Consider the following 16,084-nt stretch of genomic DNA (forward strand, 5'->3'; position numbering starts at 1 on the left):
CTCATTAACTGGTTGATGTCATCGCTTGGTGAGTAAAATATCCTACGCATCCCGACATGTTTGTGAAATGTGCAAAGTGAAAGTCCAATTTTTTAAAGATCTATGTTTCGCCGACGACACCTTCATCCTTTTCAAACGAACGACACAGAGAAATAAACAGGGTCTATATTAGTCATGTTACAAAGTAAGAGATGAGACGAACTGATACTGAACCCCACTAAGCTGTTGACCAGGGGAAACATTAGGAAGCATCAATTTCATTAAGTTCCCCCCCCTAAATGATAAGATTCATATCAGAGACTTGGTAGATTTCACTGTGTTAAAGGCCCATTTTGTACATTTTTCATAATTACTGTAAATATCTCAGAACTTTATCAATCACGTTTGAACTTCCTCTTCTTTCTAGATTTACTTAACAGTTGTTGGCATTCTATTTCTGTCTGTTAACTGGTTGAATTAAGGATTTGCATGCTGTTCATTGCAGAATTCTGTTTTATTAAAGTATGTCTCTGCTTCCCGCCGGAGGTTTGTCAGTGAAAGTAAGTGGGATCGGAAAGCAAAACGCAGCCAGATCGGGATATTACCATGTAAATTCTGTAGCACTGCTTTAATGAGATACAAACCTTGTTCTGGACTACATAGAATATATGGAGGTAAGGAAAAAGGGGACAATTAATCACACATTGTGCATTTGGTGCAGTGGATAGAATAAAGAGCTCTACTGAAACGTCACCAGACCATTGTCTTTTTTGGGCGGGTTGAAAAGGAAGCAAGCCGTAACCCGGGCGACATTACCAAAAGTTTGAAAAATGTGATGATGCTCCTCTCATGGCAGACTTGTGAGGACCTGACAGGCCCAGCGGGAGGCCCCGGGGTTCAGATTCTCTGGAGACGAGACAGGCAGGCAAGCAGGCAGGCAGGCAGGCCTTGGCGACTGATCTTGAGAAGTCAACCGCGCCCCAACCTTCCCCGCTGAGCTGATTGCTTTGGTGCACACTGGGTCTCGCAGCGTGTAACACCTCTGGAGTGCTGTTTAACTGCTGAGAGTGTTTGAGGAAATATAGCATGCATGAGACTGTGGATAATGCAGCGTGAGGCGTACCCAACCAAGCGTGGAAGTGGAATTTACACATTGACATTTAGCAATTTAATGCAGTCAACATTTGAAACGAACCAACGTAAGCGGTCCACTGCCACGTGAAGGTGGACGCTCACTTGTTGAATGTGGATTTCAGTCTGTTCCTGAGCCGATAAAACTCTGTCCGGAACTGAGGGTTCACCGCGGCGTAGATGATGGGGTCGCTGAGTGATGTCACGCAGGCGATGGAGACGGACAGGAAGTTCACCTGCAGGATGATCACATTCTGCAAAGGAAACAAGTGACACAATGTTAACAACTGTCATCGCAAACAAAAGAAGAAACTGAGGATTTTGTATTTTAGGATAGGATTTGTCTGATTTGCTGTACTTTCAATAAAAATGTGTGAAATAGTTTTGAATTTAGCCACAAGCAGTAGATTATGACAACTGTGGGACTTCACTGTAAGACTCTTACCTGTGTACTCTTGTTTTTGTAGACAGCAAAATTCATCAGGCTGGTTGTGATGAGCGGCAGCCAGAACAAGAGGAAGGTGAGGATGATGTAGCCGGAACGCTTTGCCATTTGACTCTCCTTCTTCTTGCTGGCTCTCTCTTTGCTGGCCTTAGAGGGCCTCATGCAAACGGCGCCCGACATGTCTGCGTTTGCGTCTGCTTGAGCGACAACGCCTGAGACTTGCGGTAATGCACTCGGTTGCTCTGTTACAGCGACGGTCAGCGTTTCTCCTCCACCGTTCTGCGCTGGTTCGGGGTCATTTGGCGGAGCGGAGCAGCCCTCAGGAGGCCTTTGTTTGGTTCCAGAGGGTTCCTCATTAGGCTGGACTTTGTCTTCAGACTGGATTTTATTGCTTGAAATGTTTTGTGGCTTTTCAGCGCCATCTCCTTTTGATGTTTGTTTCTTTTCAGTCTTTGCGGTGGAGACTTTGGTCAACTCATTAGTCTGCACTGCAGTTTTGGACTCACTTTGATCAGCAGATTTCTTTAGAGCCTGTTGTGATTCTGTTGGCGAGCTCTTTAGATCATCGGTTGCATTGCCATCGGATGACTTTGGTTTAATTTGCATGACTTTGGGACGTAGTTGTGCATCGTCAATCTGCCTTTTATCTTCTGGCTCATTTCTGTCATTAAGAATTTTGGAGATTCCCTGTGGATCCGTTAATAACACCTTTAAATCAGACGCTGCGTCTTTATTGGGCGACTTTGGTTTGACTTGCACCACAGGAGGACGAGGCGGTGGCTCCGCTCCTGACTCGATTATCTTTGCCGGATTTTGCGATAGGCTTTTATTCTCTGAACCAACGAGGACAGATTCAGATTCTTTGGTTGAGGTCAATGGGGTCGCTGAATCTTTCTTAGGAGGATTGGCCTCAGCGTGTGTCGCCTGCTCACTTTGCTTCACAGTGTCACTCTGTTCTGCTTTCTTCTGTTGACTGTCGACAGCTGCAGTCTCGTCTTTCTTCTGCTCTTCTGCATCTTTCACTTTCTCCTTTTTTGGAACAGCTGTAGTGCCTTTGTCAAATATTTTGCGGTTGTGACTTCTTACTAAGGTAAATATGCTTGCATAGAATCCAATGACCACACTAAAGCAAGTCGCCCATAGTGGGATCACGATGTAAAGTCCAAAGGTGTCATAGGATGAAGTCGTCTCCCACTGTGATCCTCTGCATTTCACGTACACGGATGAGTCCTTCACATATGTCACACAAAAAGCAGCCACTATAATTGCCAAAATCCATGTGAGGGGAATCAGTATGATAACTCTCTTCTTCCTTTGAGCGTTTTTGAATGGCTGTGCGATAGCCTGGTGTCTCTCTGCGCTGATACATGCCAGCGTCAGCAGCTGTGTGCAGCAGCTGAAAGAGAAAGAGGCCACTTGCGTGTTGCAGATGACTTCATCCACATGCCCTCTTTGGTACACGGTGATGACGATGGTGAACAGAATGGGGCAATCGATTGCACAGCGAAGAATGTCTATGACTGCCAGATTCACCAGCAGCGCGTTATTCCATGTTTGGAGCGACTTTTGCCGGTAAACGGCGAACGTGACAAAAATATTTGCTGCAATCCCGACAAAAGAAGTTATCAGCAGAGTAAAACAGTTTGCCACCACAAATCCAATGTCTATGTATTGCTCCCACACGGTGCCGTTCCCAGAGTCCCATGCAGACGTGGAGTCTCTTTGCATCTCCGGGTTCAGAAAGTCAACATTTTAATTCTCCTACCTTCAGATTCTCTGTGATAACCAAGCAAACATGGATCCTCGTTCTTTAGCAGACATGTGGTTCTCTGCTGACGGACGAATACCCATTTGTGAGTCTGTAGGTACAACAGCTTGGACAAGTGACGCCAAAGTATCCGCCCTTTTCATTATCGCTCCACGCCACCAAGAGGTCACCTGGGAGTCCTCGCTGTGCATCAAATTCATTAACACCTGACTGTTTGCTCGCTGCACAGACCAAGCAGGGAGCGGCTGACTGTTAATTGAAAAGCGACATTGATGTTTTTAAAACCAAAATACAAACTTTAAGAAGAAGATACCACCATTAATATTGCTTTCTGCTGAAGAATGACGCCAGATTCCCATTTAGACGTGTGTGTCTGTGCCTCTGGTGTGTGTGTGTGTGTGTGTGTGTGTGTGATGCCTATTTAGACAAAACAGCTGGCTGTTTAATCTAATCCCTCACAAAGGTTAAAAGCTTCTCATTAGCATTGGCAGATGGGGGAGTTGAGGGAGTTGTTGAGACACACAGAGCCATGCTGCGGGATTAAAGCATGACACTATAATCGCGTTTGTTGGAGGCAAAGTGTGAAATGCTCTTTGAATCAAGATCATAATCTTAGAGGATACATCAAATCTAGGATTAGATCAACGTGCCACACACTCCTGATCGTTCTGCATGCATCTCAGAAGACGAGCAGAAACCCAACACTCCTAAAGTGGTTTGATTATTTCATGAATCTACAGTTTTTGCTGCTGCACCGATGCTTCAGAATCAAATCATGTTACAGAATCAAACTGGATAAGAAGAAAATTGATATAAAGTGTGTTACATAAATATCTAAATTGCTTTGGGATCAAATCGACAGCAATTGCATTTTGAATCAAATAAAATCACTTTCAAGTTAAGTTGACCCTGATTCCTAATAGAGACAAAACATTTCTCCAAACATAAGCTTAGTAATTAGAGTTTTATCAGTTATCCTCATTTTTTATGATAAATGAGTCGTACTACTCTTAGCAGTGATTTACTGGGTTTGGATGAAGCACTTAAGCATATTTCATCTCTTTCTGAAATGCCTGCTAAGGTAGAAATACTTACCGAGTGCAGCCTTTATTCTGTTCCATTCATGTAGGAAACACTGTGTGTGTGTGTCGGCACAAACAGCTTCTCAGCCTCCCTGGAGCTGATGAATAGCTTCATCAAGTAAATGCTGTTTTCATACTGGTGGCTTATGTTGGAGTGTGATTTTTAATTTTTTTTGCAGTTTGTGGACTAAACATCTTGTGTGTGCGTTGGCGAAAAGCAGGACTTACATGTTGCGTTATGAATAATATACAGGATGAGGATGGGATCAGCCTGGCTGATCACTGGGCATACATTCATGAATGTTCATTTGCATGTTGCATAGAAGGAGGTTTGGACGCAGGCAGTTTGCGAAATCTGCACATATGAACGTCTCCAACTGACATGGAGATTGATTTTTGACCTTTTTTGTTCTCAGTGTTGCTTTTGACATTAAATAACACAAAATTACACAGATAGAGATTTTTTTAAATATGCCTTGACAAAACATCATCTATATAATTCTTGGTCTTTGAGTTTGTATGTGTCTGCATGTGTCTTTTGTCCACATATTGTCCCACAGTATGATTTATGTTGTTTACTCGTCAGTATGTAGGTTAAGGGTTACTGTATCTCAGTGGGAGCTTACTGGTTAAATAAAGGTCAAATCAATTGGGAAGCATTTTTTGCCCCTTTCCCTTTTGGTGTCCCCCAACGATCAAGTCTGGTGCAGTAATTGCTGACAGGCAATTGAGGGAGGCAGCCCCGTCAACACAGAACCAGGGGTCCTGACGCGACTCGTGACAGTGAACAGATGCGCGTGCCGACTCTTCACCTGTATCCATGTCTAACAGGTAAGCAGACGAACGTTTCAACCAACAAACAAAGTGTCTACGGAGGGAGAAAGTAACAAGTACGGCGGGAGAAGCAGCGCTCATATGGAGGAAGAAGAGGGGCTATAAATGAGTGTGTTGTGTGTTTATACTAGGGATGAAGCGCGGCCAGGTGAAGGAGGCGGGGCCACCGGAAACGAGCGTCTGTTTACTCCTACAACGTCCGGTGCTATGTTGTTATATTAACTTTTATGCCTGCTTTATCTCACTTACACACACACAGTCGGACACACACACACACACACACACACAGTCACACTCATAGTCACAGTCACACACAGTTTTAGCAGAGGGCATTATTAGTATTGCAGTGCGGTAGTTTGTGAAACAGTGTTTTGTGTGTTTGTGTGTGTGTGTGTTTGTGTCTGTCTCATGTCTGACAGATTGTTGACTGTGGCCTCATTTCATTACGGAGCAACACTAAACTAAATCCTACATTAATTCTGTTGTAAACAATATTTTATTTATCTCACACAGCTTTAATATCCTCAATGACATCATCAAAAACCCATTTCCTTCTCCTTTGCTAGCTGCCTGTTGGCTCTACAGATGATTTTAATGTTCTGTAGTTTGTTTTTAAAGGACAGTATGGGCGCCGTTTGATATTTAAGACCCACCCTCCACCTTCACGTCACTCAGATCAAAGGACCAGAGGCTTATACTTCATTACTACTTTTATTTGTAGGTCTTAACCGTGTTCTGTTGATTTTTGTCTTTTATGTTTTTCTTTATCTGAAAACAAGTTGTTTTTAAATGTGTTTTATGGACAAACTTGGCTCCACATATCCCAGCTATGTTTTTTATAGCAGAGGGCAACGTGCCCAGCAGCCTGAAAATGTAGTATTTATTATTCATTAAACACAAAGACAGAGTCAGACGTTTTCTGCTTCTCACCAATAATAATCCTCACAGGTTCGATAGAAAGTAACCTTGCATATTACTAGTTTACAAAACGTGTTTTTCACAAAATCAGCATTTTCTGATTTTCTGGCAAGCGTACATTACACACCTGTACGCACACACACCCACACACATGCACACACACGCACATGCACACAAATAAGAAAAGAAAACAGTTTAAAGATCTACATTATTACAGTCAAGAACATTTTAGAAGTAAAAATAGGATGGACAAACCTGCAGAACATTTTAAACTATAATCAAACGGATTATGTCACTGAGAGCTACAGCCTAAGATTACAAGTGCTACTGCTGTCCGAAACAAAAAATCTTCCAGTGCTACTTCTACTACTATAATAGTTTTGGACTGTATTGTGTGGTTTCCTTGTTATTTTGTCCACCTCCTGTCAGTTGTAAAGTCTCTGAGCCAGTCCAGGTCTCGCTGGGCCACAGTAGAGACCTCTGAGTCTGGAGAGCATCACAGGGGCAACACTTTGCTTTGCATCCTCATGGTCCTGCCTATTGACGGCGTCCTCAGGGAGTGCATTTTGATGCTGACGCCGGTGTCCCTGCAGGGAATGTAACGGCCACACGACAACACCTCCAGAGAAGCATCGCGGAACTGTCAGGACAGAGAGGCAGGCGGTAAATGTCATGGCACCGTTCCTTGTTCCTCCTCAGACATGCGCTCGCGACTGCTTACCTGCTTGTTAGAGAGGAAGTAGATGATGGGGTTGTAGACGGGGCTGGTCTTGGCAAAGTACATGGGCATTGAGGCGATCAGTGGAGGGATGTAAATATCCGGAACCGTGACAACCACCACCGACAGAACCGTGTAGGGCAGCCAGCAGACGAAAAAGGATATGATCATGGCCAGCACCGTCCAGATGGCGTGATCCATGTCCTTCTGTTTGGAATGTCCACACTGGAGCTCCACACTCTTGTTCAGCTAGAATTTGAAAGCACATTTAAATAAGCATTGTCTAGCATGGACTCTTAACCTTTCCTGCTTCTAATTGAGAGATACAAGACAAGACACCCACCCGATTCAAGGAGGAGAGCACCTTGGAGTAGCAATAAATGATGATTGTAACAGGGATGATGAAGCACAGGATTGTGTAGCAGATGAGGTAGCTGTAGTTACTCCAAGACCGCTCCTCCCAGGCCAGCGAACAGGAGGTCTGCACTCCTTCGGGTCCGTAGGAGCTCCAGCCAAGCAATGGCATCACGGCCCAAAACAAGCAGAAGGCCCAGATGACCAGCAGACCGTCGATGCTTCTTCGCATGTTTAACTTGAAACCGGCGCTGGGATTGCACACCACTTTGTAGCGTTCGTAGGACAGCAGCGTCAGGGTGCAGAGAGACACCAGACCTACCACAGAGAGAGATCAGTGTCGTTTGCAAGATCAGAGTGTGCCGACTTCTGTCCAGGCTCAAAGACAACAACATTGCTCTTGACACGCTGCACTAAAGTTATGGAATTAACTGTAAAAATAAACATCTCACCAAAGTAATTGACAGCAAATCCTTGAAACACACAGACCGAGTGGCCAAGAAAGAAAGAACCATGGTAGTTGGTGAGGGTGACGACAAAGGAGCCGCACAGGCCAATCATGAGGTCCGACACGGCCAGGCTGAAGATGAAAACATTCATAGGGTGCAAGAGAGACGGATTCTTGACCAGCACGGTGATGACCAGGCTATTGTTGAAGACCGTTAGAATGGTGTTGATGAACATGAGGAAGGAAAGGACGCTGTATCCCACCCGCGGGAAGATGGTGGGCGCCACAGTGAGCGCCTCGGTCTGCAGAGGGTTGGAGTCGGCGCTCCACGGCGTGCTGTTGCTGTCCATGACGCCCTAAATCGACTGACCAGCTTCAGCTCCGGTAGCAGCAGCAGCTCTGAGCCCAGCCGTTGGCCCGGCGTCATCGATCTTATCAATTCTGATCCCCCACTGAACCATTTGGCTCTGTGGGATTTTCTAAGATCTGATTGTGCACCTCTGAGAAAAGCAATATGGGAGATTGGTTTTATAACATGATGCAGGGGGGGATTAGAACCAATAAAACCAGGGCTATCATGGTAATTGCAAGGTTGAGAGAAATTAAGATGTGATCATCTAGACGTGTACGGATAGCAAAGCAGCAGGAAGACATTGAACAGGAATAACTGACATATTTAACAAGCAGGCATTAAATAATAGAATTCATCAGAACCTAAGTGAAGGAGATTAGACATCACCTGTGCCGGTTTGTTGTTTGTCCATCTGTCTGCCAGATTATTGGCAGGATTACATGGAAAGCAGGTTGTGCAGGTGGGCTGTGATCCAGGCAATAACACATTTCATCTTTGGTACCTGTCGGCCTGTTGGTGGCGCTGTGATGACCACTTTTACATTGAGGCGTATGACCTTTGAACTGTAGGTCTTAGAATCAAGATTCAGGTCTATAATTTAATGTCTGAACCAAGATGGACTAAATTGTGCTTTTGATGTTGGTTGCTGTTTTTGCTCTAACGGGCCGATTGATGAGTCGAGTTGTGCAGCTTCTTCTTCATTGTAGATCAATGTTCTAAATGTTCTGTTAGGTTTCCTCAGTAAGATCAGGATGAGTTCAGGTGTGAACTCGTTTGACACATGGAAGCACTGGACGAGGTAAACGCTGAGGTAAAACTTCCACTTTAATAAATAGTGAAATACAAACACACTTCAAAAGAACGACTCACAAAGGAACAAAGGAGGAGATGACAAAGCTCCAATTAAAAACTCTAAATCATATCAAACATTCTTCTTCGGCGTTTATCCCTGCATGTGGGCGCACTTAGCACACATTTACTGGAGAAGCTTTGGAACCCATCAGCAACAAACCCAACGCCGCTTTCCAGGTCAAGTAACAACAATGATTCTAAATATAGCAACGGTGATGAATATCAACAATGATTGTGTGACGTGTGTGTTTAAATTTAAACGGCACAAAGAAGTTTTGCATAACGACAGCAGCCAGTATCACAATGTGCAAGTTCATCATCATCATCATCATCGTATGAAACTAAGGTGCTGACCGGCAACATCGACATCAAACCATATCAGAGATTATTATTGTTTTCACTATTTTAAAATGGTTACAAATATATACACACAAAAACACATTGAAGTCCTGTGAAGAAGAGGTAAAGCAGTTCCACGTCCCCAGCAGCCTCTTAAACACTTTACAGATGAACAACGTTGGGACATTTACACATAAATCTCTAATTCGCCTCTCAGTGCTTTCATGGCTCGTCCTCCTACACATCAGTAATACTTTGACTGCCCCCTAGTGGTGAGCCACAGGACTGAGAACATTCTGCAGCTTGGTGGCATTCAAATTCCCTTGATATTTTTGAAAATAGCTACATAGTGAGTGCAGTGTGTGAACGCTCGGCTTCTGTTGTTTCACGCTCAAATTTGTAAACTTGTCTTAGAATTATTGCTACTTAGATGTTTGTTTGCTCAGAGATGATTGGTTTAAAAGGTTGAGAACCCTTTGTTTCAGTGATTTAAATAAATTATCTATTGCTTTCTGTCTCTCGCACACACACACACACCACACAAAACAATCAGTAGGTACATTTGCTCGTTCATTTGTTGAGCAGATACATGATTAAAGCTTAATAAACAGAGCCAGCAGGATGAAGGTCAAGCTGTCAGACAAACGTCACCATTTGTACTGAACTCTGACTTATGTTTTAAAACGTCAACAAATGAGTTCATATCTTCCCCGTCACTCATCTCTCTCTGCTTTGGTCCCGAGGCTCTTGCCGGCGGCGTTGTGCTCGGGCGAGAAGGGCGACTCGTGCTGCAGCGGCGTGCGTCGGGGGAAGAAGGTGTGCTGGAAGTCGTAGTTGAGCAAGCAGCTGATTGAGGCCATGTAGATGTCGGCAAAGCGCGACAGCCGGCGTGAGAAGTAGGTGGGGTTGTGGTACGTCCGGAAGAGACTCCCAAACTGGCCGTTGAAGGTGTCCTTCGTCTGCGATCTGCCGTGAAAACACACACACACACACACACGGACCACTGATGTGAGCACAGGCTGAGGAAAAACACATTTACTGCTGCTACCACAAAACTACTGATCTCCTTCACCTCATGTCGGCTCGTTCTTTCATCCACTCCTGGACGACCGCCTGAGATGCCGGATCCCTGTGCACCTGTGAGGGAAGGGAAGGAGGGAAGTGTTGAGAATAGGAAGAGAAGAAGTCGGGTGTCCAGACACAAACGTCTCTCCTCTCCTGACCTGCATCTGTTCGATGAGGCCCGTCAGCGCTTGCAGCCAGCTCATCATGTGTACGTACGACTCTGTGTTCATGATCTTGATCTCCTTCCTCAGCTCGGGGATGATGGCTCCTGTCCTCCAGCCGTGCTTCAGCGTCAGATCCTGCAGAGGAAAAGGACAAAAAACACAAAAGCTGATCGTCTACGTTGATCAGTGCTCCAGTGGCAGAATACAACCCGATTCCTAGCCGTGTGTGTGAGAAAAGCAGGGGGAAGATGGATTGAGACAAAGGCCCCCTAGTGGCTGAGTGGACGTGTTATGGCGAGCATCAGCGCAGCACGTCTTGAGACAGCTGAGCGACTGCACCTGGCACCGCATTACAGCGATAATTACATACATTCTTCTTTCGTTAACGCTTCGTTCCAAGATGATCAGATGCGGCGTTTGGATGAGCTAACAGTTTTGAATTGGAGTCACTCTAATTAATGTTCACGCAGCAGAGGAGCGATGACGCCGGCTGATTTGTCGCCTGGCTGAGGGGAATGATTGATAGATTACAGGTATAAAGAAGTAATTAAGGCAGAGTGATGTTTACTCGCTGTGCAGCAGGAGTCGTACCCGCGCTCATTTGCATTCTTGTCAGTCTGCATGCTGTGGTTAAATGATTACCCTTAAGGCCGCTCTGGTGATTTGGTTCTCTAAGTAACCACGGTTACTCCCTTTTATCATTATCATTGCGTGTGTGTTATGAGCTCTTTGTTGTGGTGCTTACAGCCAAGTCACTGTAGATGTGATCACCAAAGTACAGGACTTTGGACCCACTCCATCCAGTTAGCCTCAGGAACTCGTACAGGTTTCCCTAAGGAAACACACACACACACACACACACACACATATTACTAACTGAGCCATGTTAGCTGATAGTTGTTACAGAAGTTCCCTGTGGCAGCACCTGTTTGTAGATCTGCCCTTTCTCCAGCCGGTGAATTCTGTCCCACAGCAGCGCACCTCTGTCTGTCACTCGCCTGAAAGGTCTGCAGCAAAGAAAAGGCACACACACAGACTTACACACAGCTTACTGATAACAAAGGCCACTCCCGTAAGCTCTCACACACACACACACACACACTTACTTTCTCCTGTCGTTGAAGAAGCTGGGTTTATCTGCCTGCACAATAACAACATCAAACAGGTCCCTCCAGTCCTTTCCCATGATGAAGCTCATTCCTCGATCCCTGAGGGAGGCAAACATGCAGGTCGTTACCTCGGATACAACCTGTGTCGGTGATGTTTGAAAGCATCGTGTGTGTGTGTGATGAGAGAGAGGAGTGATGCTTTTCTGCAGCTTGTTTCCGCTGTGGAGAAACAACTTTCTTGTCCTCCAGTCGCTCCTTCACCTCTCCTTCACTCGCTAGTTTAACTTCCCTTTCTTCATTCCTCACAGGCCCTCTCCTCTCCTCTCCTCTCCTCTCCTCTCCCCCCCCTCCCTTCTTCCTCTCATGTGAGTGATGACATGGTATTTAAGGAATGATGAAACCAAGAACTGAAGTTGAATGTTGTTGGGAGGACCGCTGGCGTACGATCCCTTTGTAAATACTTCAGTTCCATATTTCAGTCTGCCAGATTGAACATCACACTAATTACTCTGGCAAACACTCTCTCTATCTTCTTCTTCTCTCACATGAAAGCCAGAGGCAAACTTACACAAAGTCGTAGGGGCTGTTTGTGATGAGGAACATTTTCTTCCCGTGCTCCGCCAGCTTCTTCAGCACCGCTTGGCTTTCCTCGCCGTAACAGATGTATTTCCCTGGGAGCAAACACACACAGGAAGAGATGCAAAGAGACAGGAACAAGACGCGGGGGAAACGAGGTAAATGCGGCGAGCTGGAAGGAATTCAACTTCATTCATAGATTGCTGCCTCGTTATTCCTGAATTCATTGCTTTTCATACAGGCAGATCAATGCAGACAAGGTAGAGTTACCGATATCTGCCTCCACAGCTCGGTACATGATGCCCTTCACGTGAACGTCTCTGATTGCCTCCTGTGAAAAGAGGTAATATTACACAGCTCTTAGTCGAGGTGTCGTGGCATTGGCAACACAACTTAAGCATTCAGCTCCGGTAGCAAGACTTTGTTGTTTCTGAAAGTGGTTGACTTGGAAGCCACAAAGAAGGTCTGAATACAAATGAAAGGGAGCTGAAAAGTTCTGAGACTTGGGTGAGACACACAAATGCTTTCCTTTCCCATGAATGTGTGCTTTACGTTTAGACAAACGTCTAGACTGGTGCCCTTGGAAGTAATGTGCCAGCAGGCGGTATGGGGGCGACGATCTGTCACACGGTGCAGACATGACAGATCTCCTCAGAGGGCAGAATGCAGCGCTGCTTTCCTCGCCCCCCCCCTTCCCCTCCACCGGCAGAGCCACCGGGGGAACAGACGCATGTGGTGGGAGGCGGCCTGCTGAGCTGAAAATAGACGCCGATTTTTTCATGGCTAAATTTAAGGTGGCACTCTGGCTTCAGCGTAAAGTAAAAACATAAATACGCTCACACACATACTGCTGTCACATTTAAGTATACACACACACTGACACATGGGGGCTACAATGGCAGGATAAGGGGGGGCGGGGCTTGATATTGCTAAGAAAGATCAAGCAAACAAGAGGATGACGGCAAGGCAGCTCACCTTTACATCTTTGTAGAGATGGACCGGCTCATAGTCAATATTGTGCCTCAGGAAGAAGTCGTTGACACAGGACAGCAGGGTCATCTCAGGCAGGGAGAAGATGTCCATGAACTGTTTCATGGTGTGGCCGTGGGAACTCTACGGCACAATGACAGGACACGGTCACATGTTGCGGTTCTTACATTTGCACCTTGCCAGTGCTGTCACCCATAGGTGCTGACAGAGGAGTCACCTTGCCGTAGAAGTCGCTCATTATCTCTAGAGGTACATGGCTACCCTCATACATGGCAACCACCTCCTCATCAGGAACTGGATGAAGACCCCTATAAAAGAAACACAAAGTATAACATGATGGGAAGATCTCGTGTCAGATCCTAAAAGAGATCACAAACTACAAAATGCCTCAGTTCCAATCGGTGTATTCATTATGGCATGATTATTCTTTTCTCAGCGTGTAGATACCTGTACACAGTCCCCAACTGGATGTAGTGAAAAGCATCGATCTTCATCAGAAGCGCCTGTTCAATAAAACATTTCACAAAACGAATCATGGCATCAACCTTGGCTAGGATGGATGTGAAATAGTGAAATGTTTAGTCAGACAAGAAATCCCATCTAACCTTCTGAACGTCGTAGTGAAGGCCCCTCACAGCAAAATCAGGGATATACTCGTACTTCCTCAGACCCTCTGGATACTAAGAGAAAGGAAAAACAGGCAATAAGGTCAACTTCCAAACAATGGAATGACATAAACTAAGTAATACGCTTAGAATGACAACAAACAGATGTGGTTGGATTGTTGACAAAACAGACACACACGTACACACACACACCCTGTGATTGGCGATGAGGATGTCCCGAGCTATGTTGAAGATGAGATTGTGAAGTTGGCTGGAATAGAACGCCAGCGTGTAGTCATAGTCAAAGCCATAGATCTCTATGTCGCTCAGGCTCATCTCGTTGTTGGCAAAGATGGTGTCAGGGTTGATGGAGTTGGTGGATATGGCTGGGATCGAATCTGAGAGGAAAAACAGAACTCTGTCAAATTTAGGGGAGTTACTGCACATTTCATTTCAAAACATTGTGTGTTGGTGTGAATGTAGGGACGGGGGTCTAGTTAAAATGTGTAATATGTAATAATATGGCTATAACCACATTTGATGTACAGGGGTGGACAAAAATAATGAGGTCAGTTTCCAAACACTACAACTGCACCAAGAATGTATTACTGAGATTAACAAGAACAGGTAACCAACATTTATATGAAGTCTTCATAAACATAGACACTGATGTATAAAAAGCAGAGTAACCTGTTCTTGAAATGCTTGAACTGTTTTTATGTCCTGCGTGTGCTTTAAACTATATATGGGCGTGACAGATAGCATCAGGGTGCGTTGGGATAGGAAGGCAGATTGATGTCGTCTGATACAGCGGAAGACAACAAACGGGGGGGGAAACACTCAACCTGAGTTTCTACGTGCATCATTAAGAGGCGTGTCCCCTGCAAGTCTCGACACACACAAACACTCACTCATACCTTCGGTCTGCCTCTTGGTTTCCCTGTAAATAGACCACAGCTTCTCGGTGACGTCCTGCCCGTCCGATGAGCAGCTTCGCGCGGATGCTGCGGACGTCGCGCTGCCGAGTTTTGGGGACAGCAGCCGCCCGACGCCGTGAGGAATCACGGCGAGATTCCGCTTCCACGTGTGCAGGGCGGCATAGAGCACACACGCCCTCCGTAAACACTCCCCGTGTCTCCCGAGAGACGACACGCTGAGTGACAAAGGCACCATGGCTGTTAACGTGACGGCCCCGTGTTTGTGTGTGCGCGGGTCGAAGCGGGATGAAGGGACACCGCGCGCCCTCAAAGCTCTCCTGTGCGTTGTTACACCGGGACGGACGCGGTTACGTCACATCCGCGTTGGCCGGCGTATCAGACGGTGTTGCGTCACAGTGTTCACAGGCTTCCAGTAAGATTCAATCAATAAATAAGATAAGATAAAAACCTGCGACCTGGATTTTATTTTGTGCACGCGTGTATAATTATGTCTGTATTACATGTAACGTGCGTATGACATGTAATAAACATGTTGGTAATAAACGCGTCACTGTCAGTGTTCCTGTGTTGTTGAACTCTTTTGTGAATGAGCACGAATACTTCACACTGTTTCCACCCCAGTCGACCTCTGTCTTTCAATTTGGTGTAGTAATTGTTGTATTTCTATGCCTTTTTTTATTGATTGATTTAATTTATTGATTGATTATTGGTTTTTGTTCCTGACAATTTCCTTTGCCTGATCTCTATCCAGTTGTACAGTCACCTGGCAGCTGTGATGTATAGATAATAACACACTTTCATTGAACTGAACTGAAAAATCATTTAAACATTTGTTTCATTTGTGTTTCGAACATTTAGTGACATCACATTAAAATCACTCATGTGCCCCTTCAATTCCACGAATGCAGGTCAACACATTTACACCCCTGCACACCACACCCTATACACACCCTATGTACAGTTTCCAGACAGTAATACACACTTTCCAACATAATTATTTTCAGCATCCCTCTCTCTCACACACACAGACACACACACACACACACACCTGTAACGACTTTTTCAACTGCACCCCACACCCTTCCAGTACACATAAGCACTACCACGATTTCAGATCAGGTCAGATCGTTCCACAAACATCACTGTTAGTGTTTGCACATGAGGACAGAGTATGTAAGTACAGAGTTACACAAGCTCGATCTCTCAGTTTGGACATGTCTTAAGTTAATATTAAATTTCTATTTCATACACTGCCCCCTCATGGGTAGAGGGCGGTGGTGCACAGGGATGTGAGCTATTCCTCCTCATTTATGCGTCCCGATGCTACGACATAGCGCTGATATTTAACTACAACAACAAAAAAGACAACTGTAATAATATAATACTACACACACGTATATTACTACAGTGAATCTAC

The 16,084-nt window shown here is 45.3% G+C and overlaps 2 protein-coding genes across 3 annotated transcripts; both read right to left on the bottom strand.

Moving 5' to 3' along the window:
* Positions 1-6,653: 6,653 nt before the first annotated feature.
* Positions 6,654-8,027, bottom strand: parietopsin. Its single transcript, XM_076137756.1, has 4 exons — positions 7,682-8,027; positions 7,219-7,547; positions 6,879-7,124; positions 6,654-6,797 (listed from the first exon to the last, which is right to left on the bottom strand). The coding sequence occupies exons 1-4, from the start codon at positions 8,025-8,027 to the stop codon at positions 6,654-6,656; spliced, it is 1,065 nt and encodes a 354-aa protein (XP_075993871.1).
* A 1,037-nt stretch (positions 8,028-9,064) lies between these two features.
* Positions 9,065-15,806, bottom strand: nt5dc3 (5'-nucleotidase domain containing 3). 2 transcript variants are annotated; one of them, XM_076137156.1, is made up of 14 exons: positions 15,716-15,806; positions 13,943-14,127; positions 13,730-13,804; positions 13,572-13,627; positions 13,342-13,432; positions 13,110-13,247; positions 12,405-12,465; positions 12,127-12,229; positions 11,556-11,657; positions 11,375-11,456; positions 11,195-11,281; positions 10,444-10,584; positions 10,293-10,357; positions 9,065-10,186 (listed from the first exon to the last, which is right to left on the bottom strand). In XM_076137156.1, exons 1-14 carry the CDS (start codon positions 15,759-15,761, stop codon positions 9,934-9,936), a joined length of 1,485 nt encoding a protein of 494 aa, XP_075993271.1. In that variant the 5' UTR covers positions 15,762-15,806; the 3' UTR covers positions 9,065-9,933. The 2 variants fall into 2 exon arrangements, with proteins under 2 accessions (XP_075993271.1, XP_075993262.1); XM_076137147.1 differs by lacking the exon at positions 15,716-15,806 and adding an exon at positions 14,647-15,052.
* Between the last annotated feature and the right edge of the window lie 278 nt (positions 15,807-16,084).

Source organism: Genypterus blacodes, unplaced genomic scaffold (genome assembly GCF_046128005.1).
Source record: "Genypterus blacodes isolate CSIRO-AG114 ecotype Tasmania unplaced genomic scaffold, CSIRO-AGI_Gbla_v1 ptg000015l_1, whole genome shotgun sequence".
In the NCBI taxonomy this organism is placed as follows: Eukaryota; Metazoa; Chordata; class Actinopteri; order Ophidiiformes; family Ophidiidae; genus Genypterus; species Genypterus blacodes.

Bases quoted from the DNA above. Each gene is read 5' to 3' on its own strand.
- nt5dc3 (XM_076137147.1), bottom strand. From the start codon at position 14,902: ATGGTGCCTTTGTCACTCAGCGTGTCGTCTCTCGGGAGACACGGGGAG. The intron at 13,433-13,571 runs GTATCTACACGC...TTTCTTTTATAG, and splicing joins CAGTTGGGGACTGTGTACAG to GGGTCTTCATCCAGTTCCTG. The intron at 12,230-12,404 runs GTAACTCTACCT...GTTTGCTCCCAG, and splicing joins AGCTGTGGAGGCAGATATCG to GGAAATACATCTGTTACGGC.
- parietopsin (XM_076137756.1), bottom strand. From the start codon at position 8,027: ATGGACAGCAACAGCACGCCGTGGAGCGCCGACTCCAACCCTCTGCAG. The intron at 7,548-7,681 runs GTGAGATGTTTA...TCTCTGTGGTAG, and splicing joins ATTTGCTGTCAATTACTTTG to GTCTGGTGTCTCTCTGCACC. The intron at 7,125-7,218 runs GTGGGTGTCTTG...TTCAAATTCTAG, and splicing joins TGCTCTCCTCCTTGAATCGG to CTGAACAAGAGTGTGGAGCT.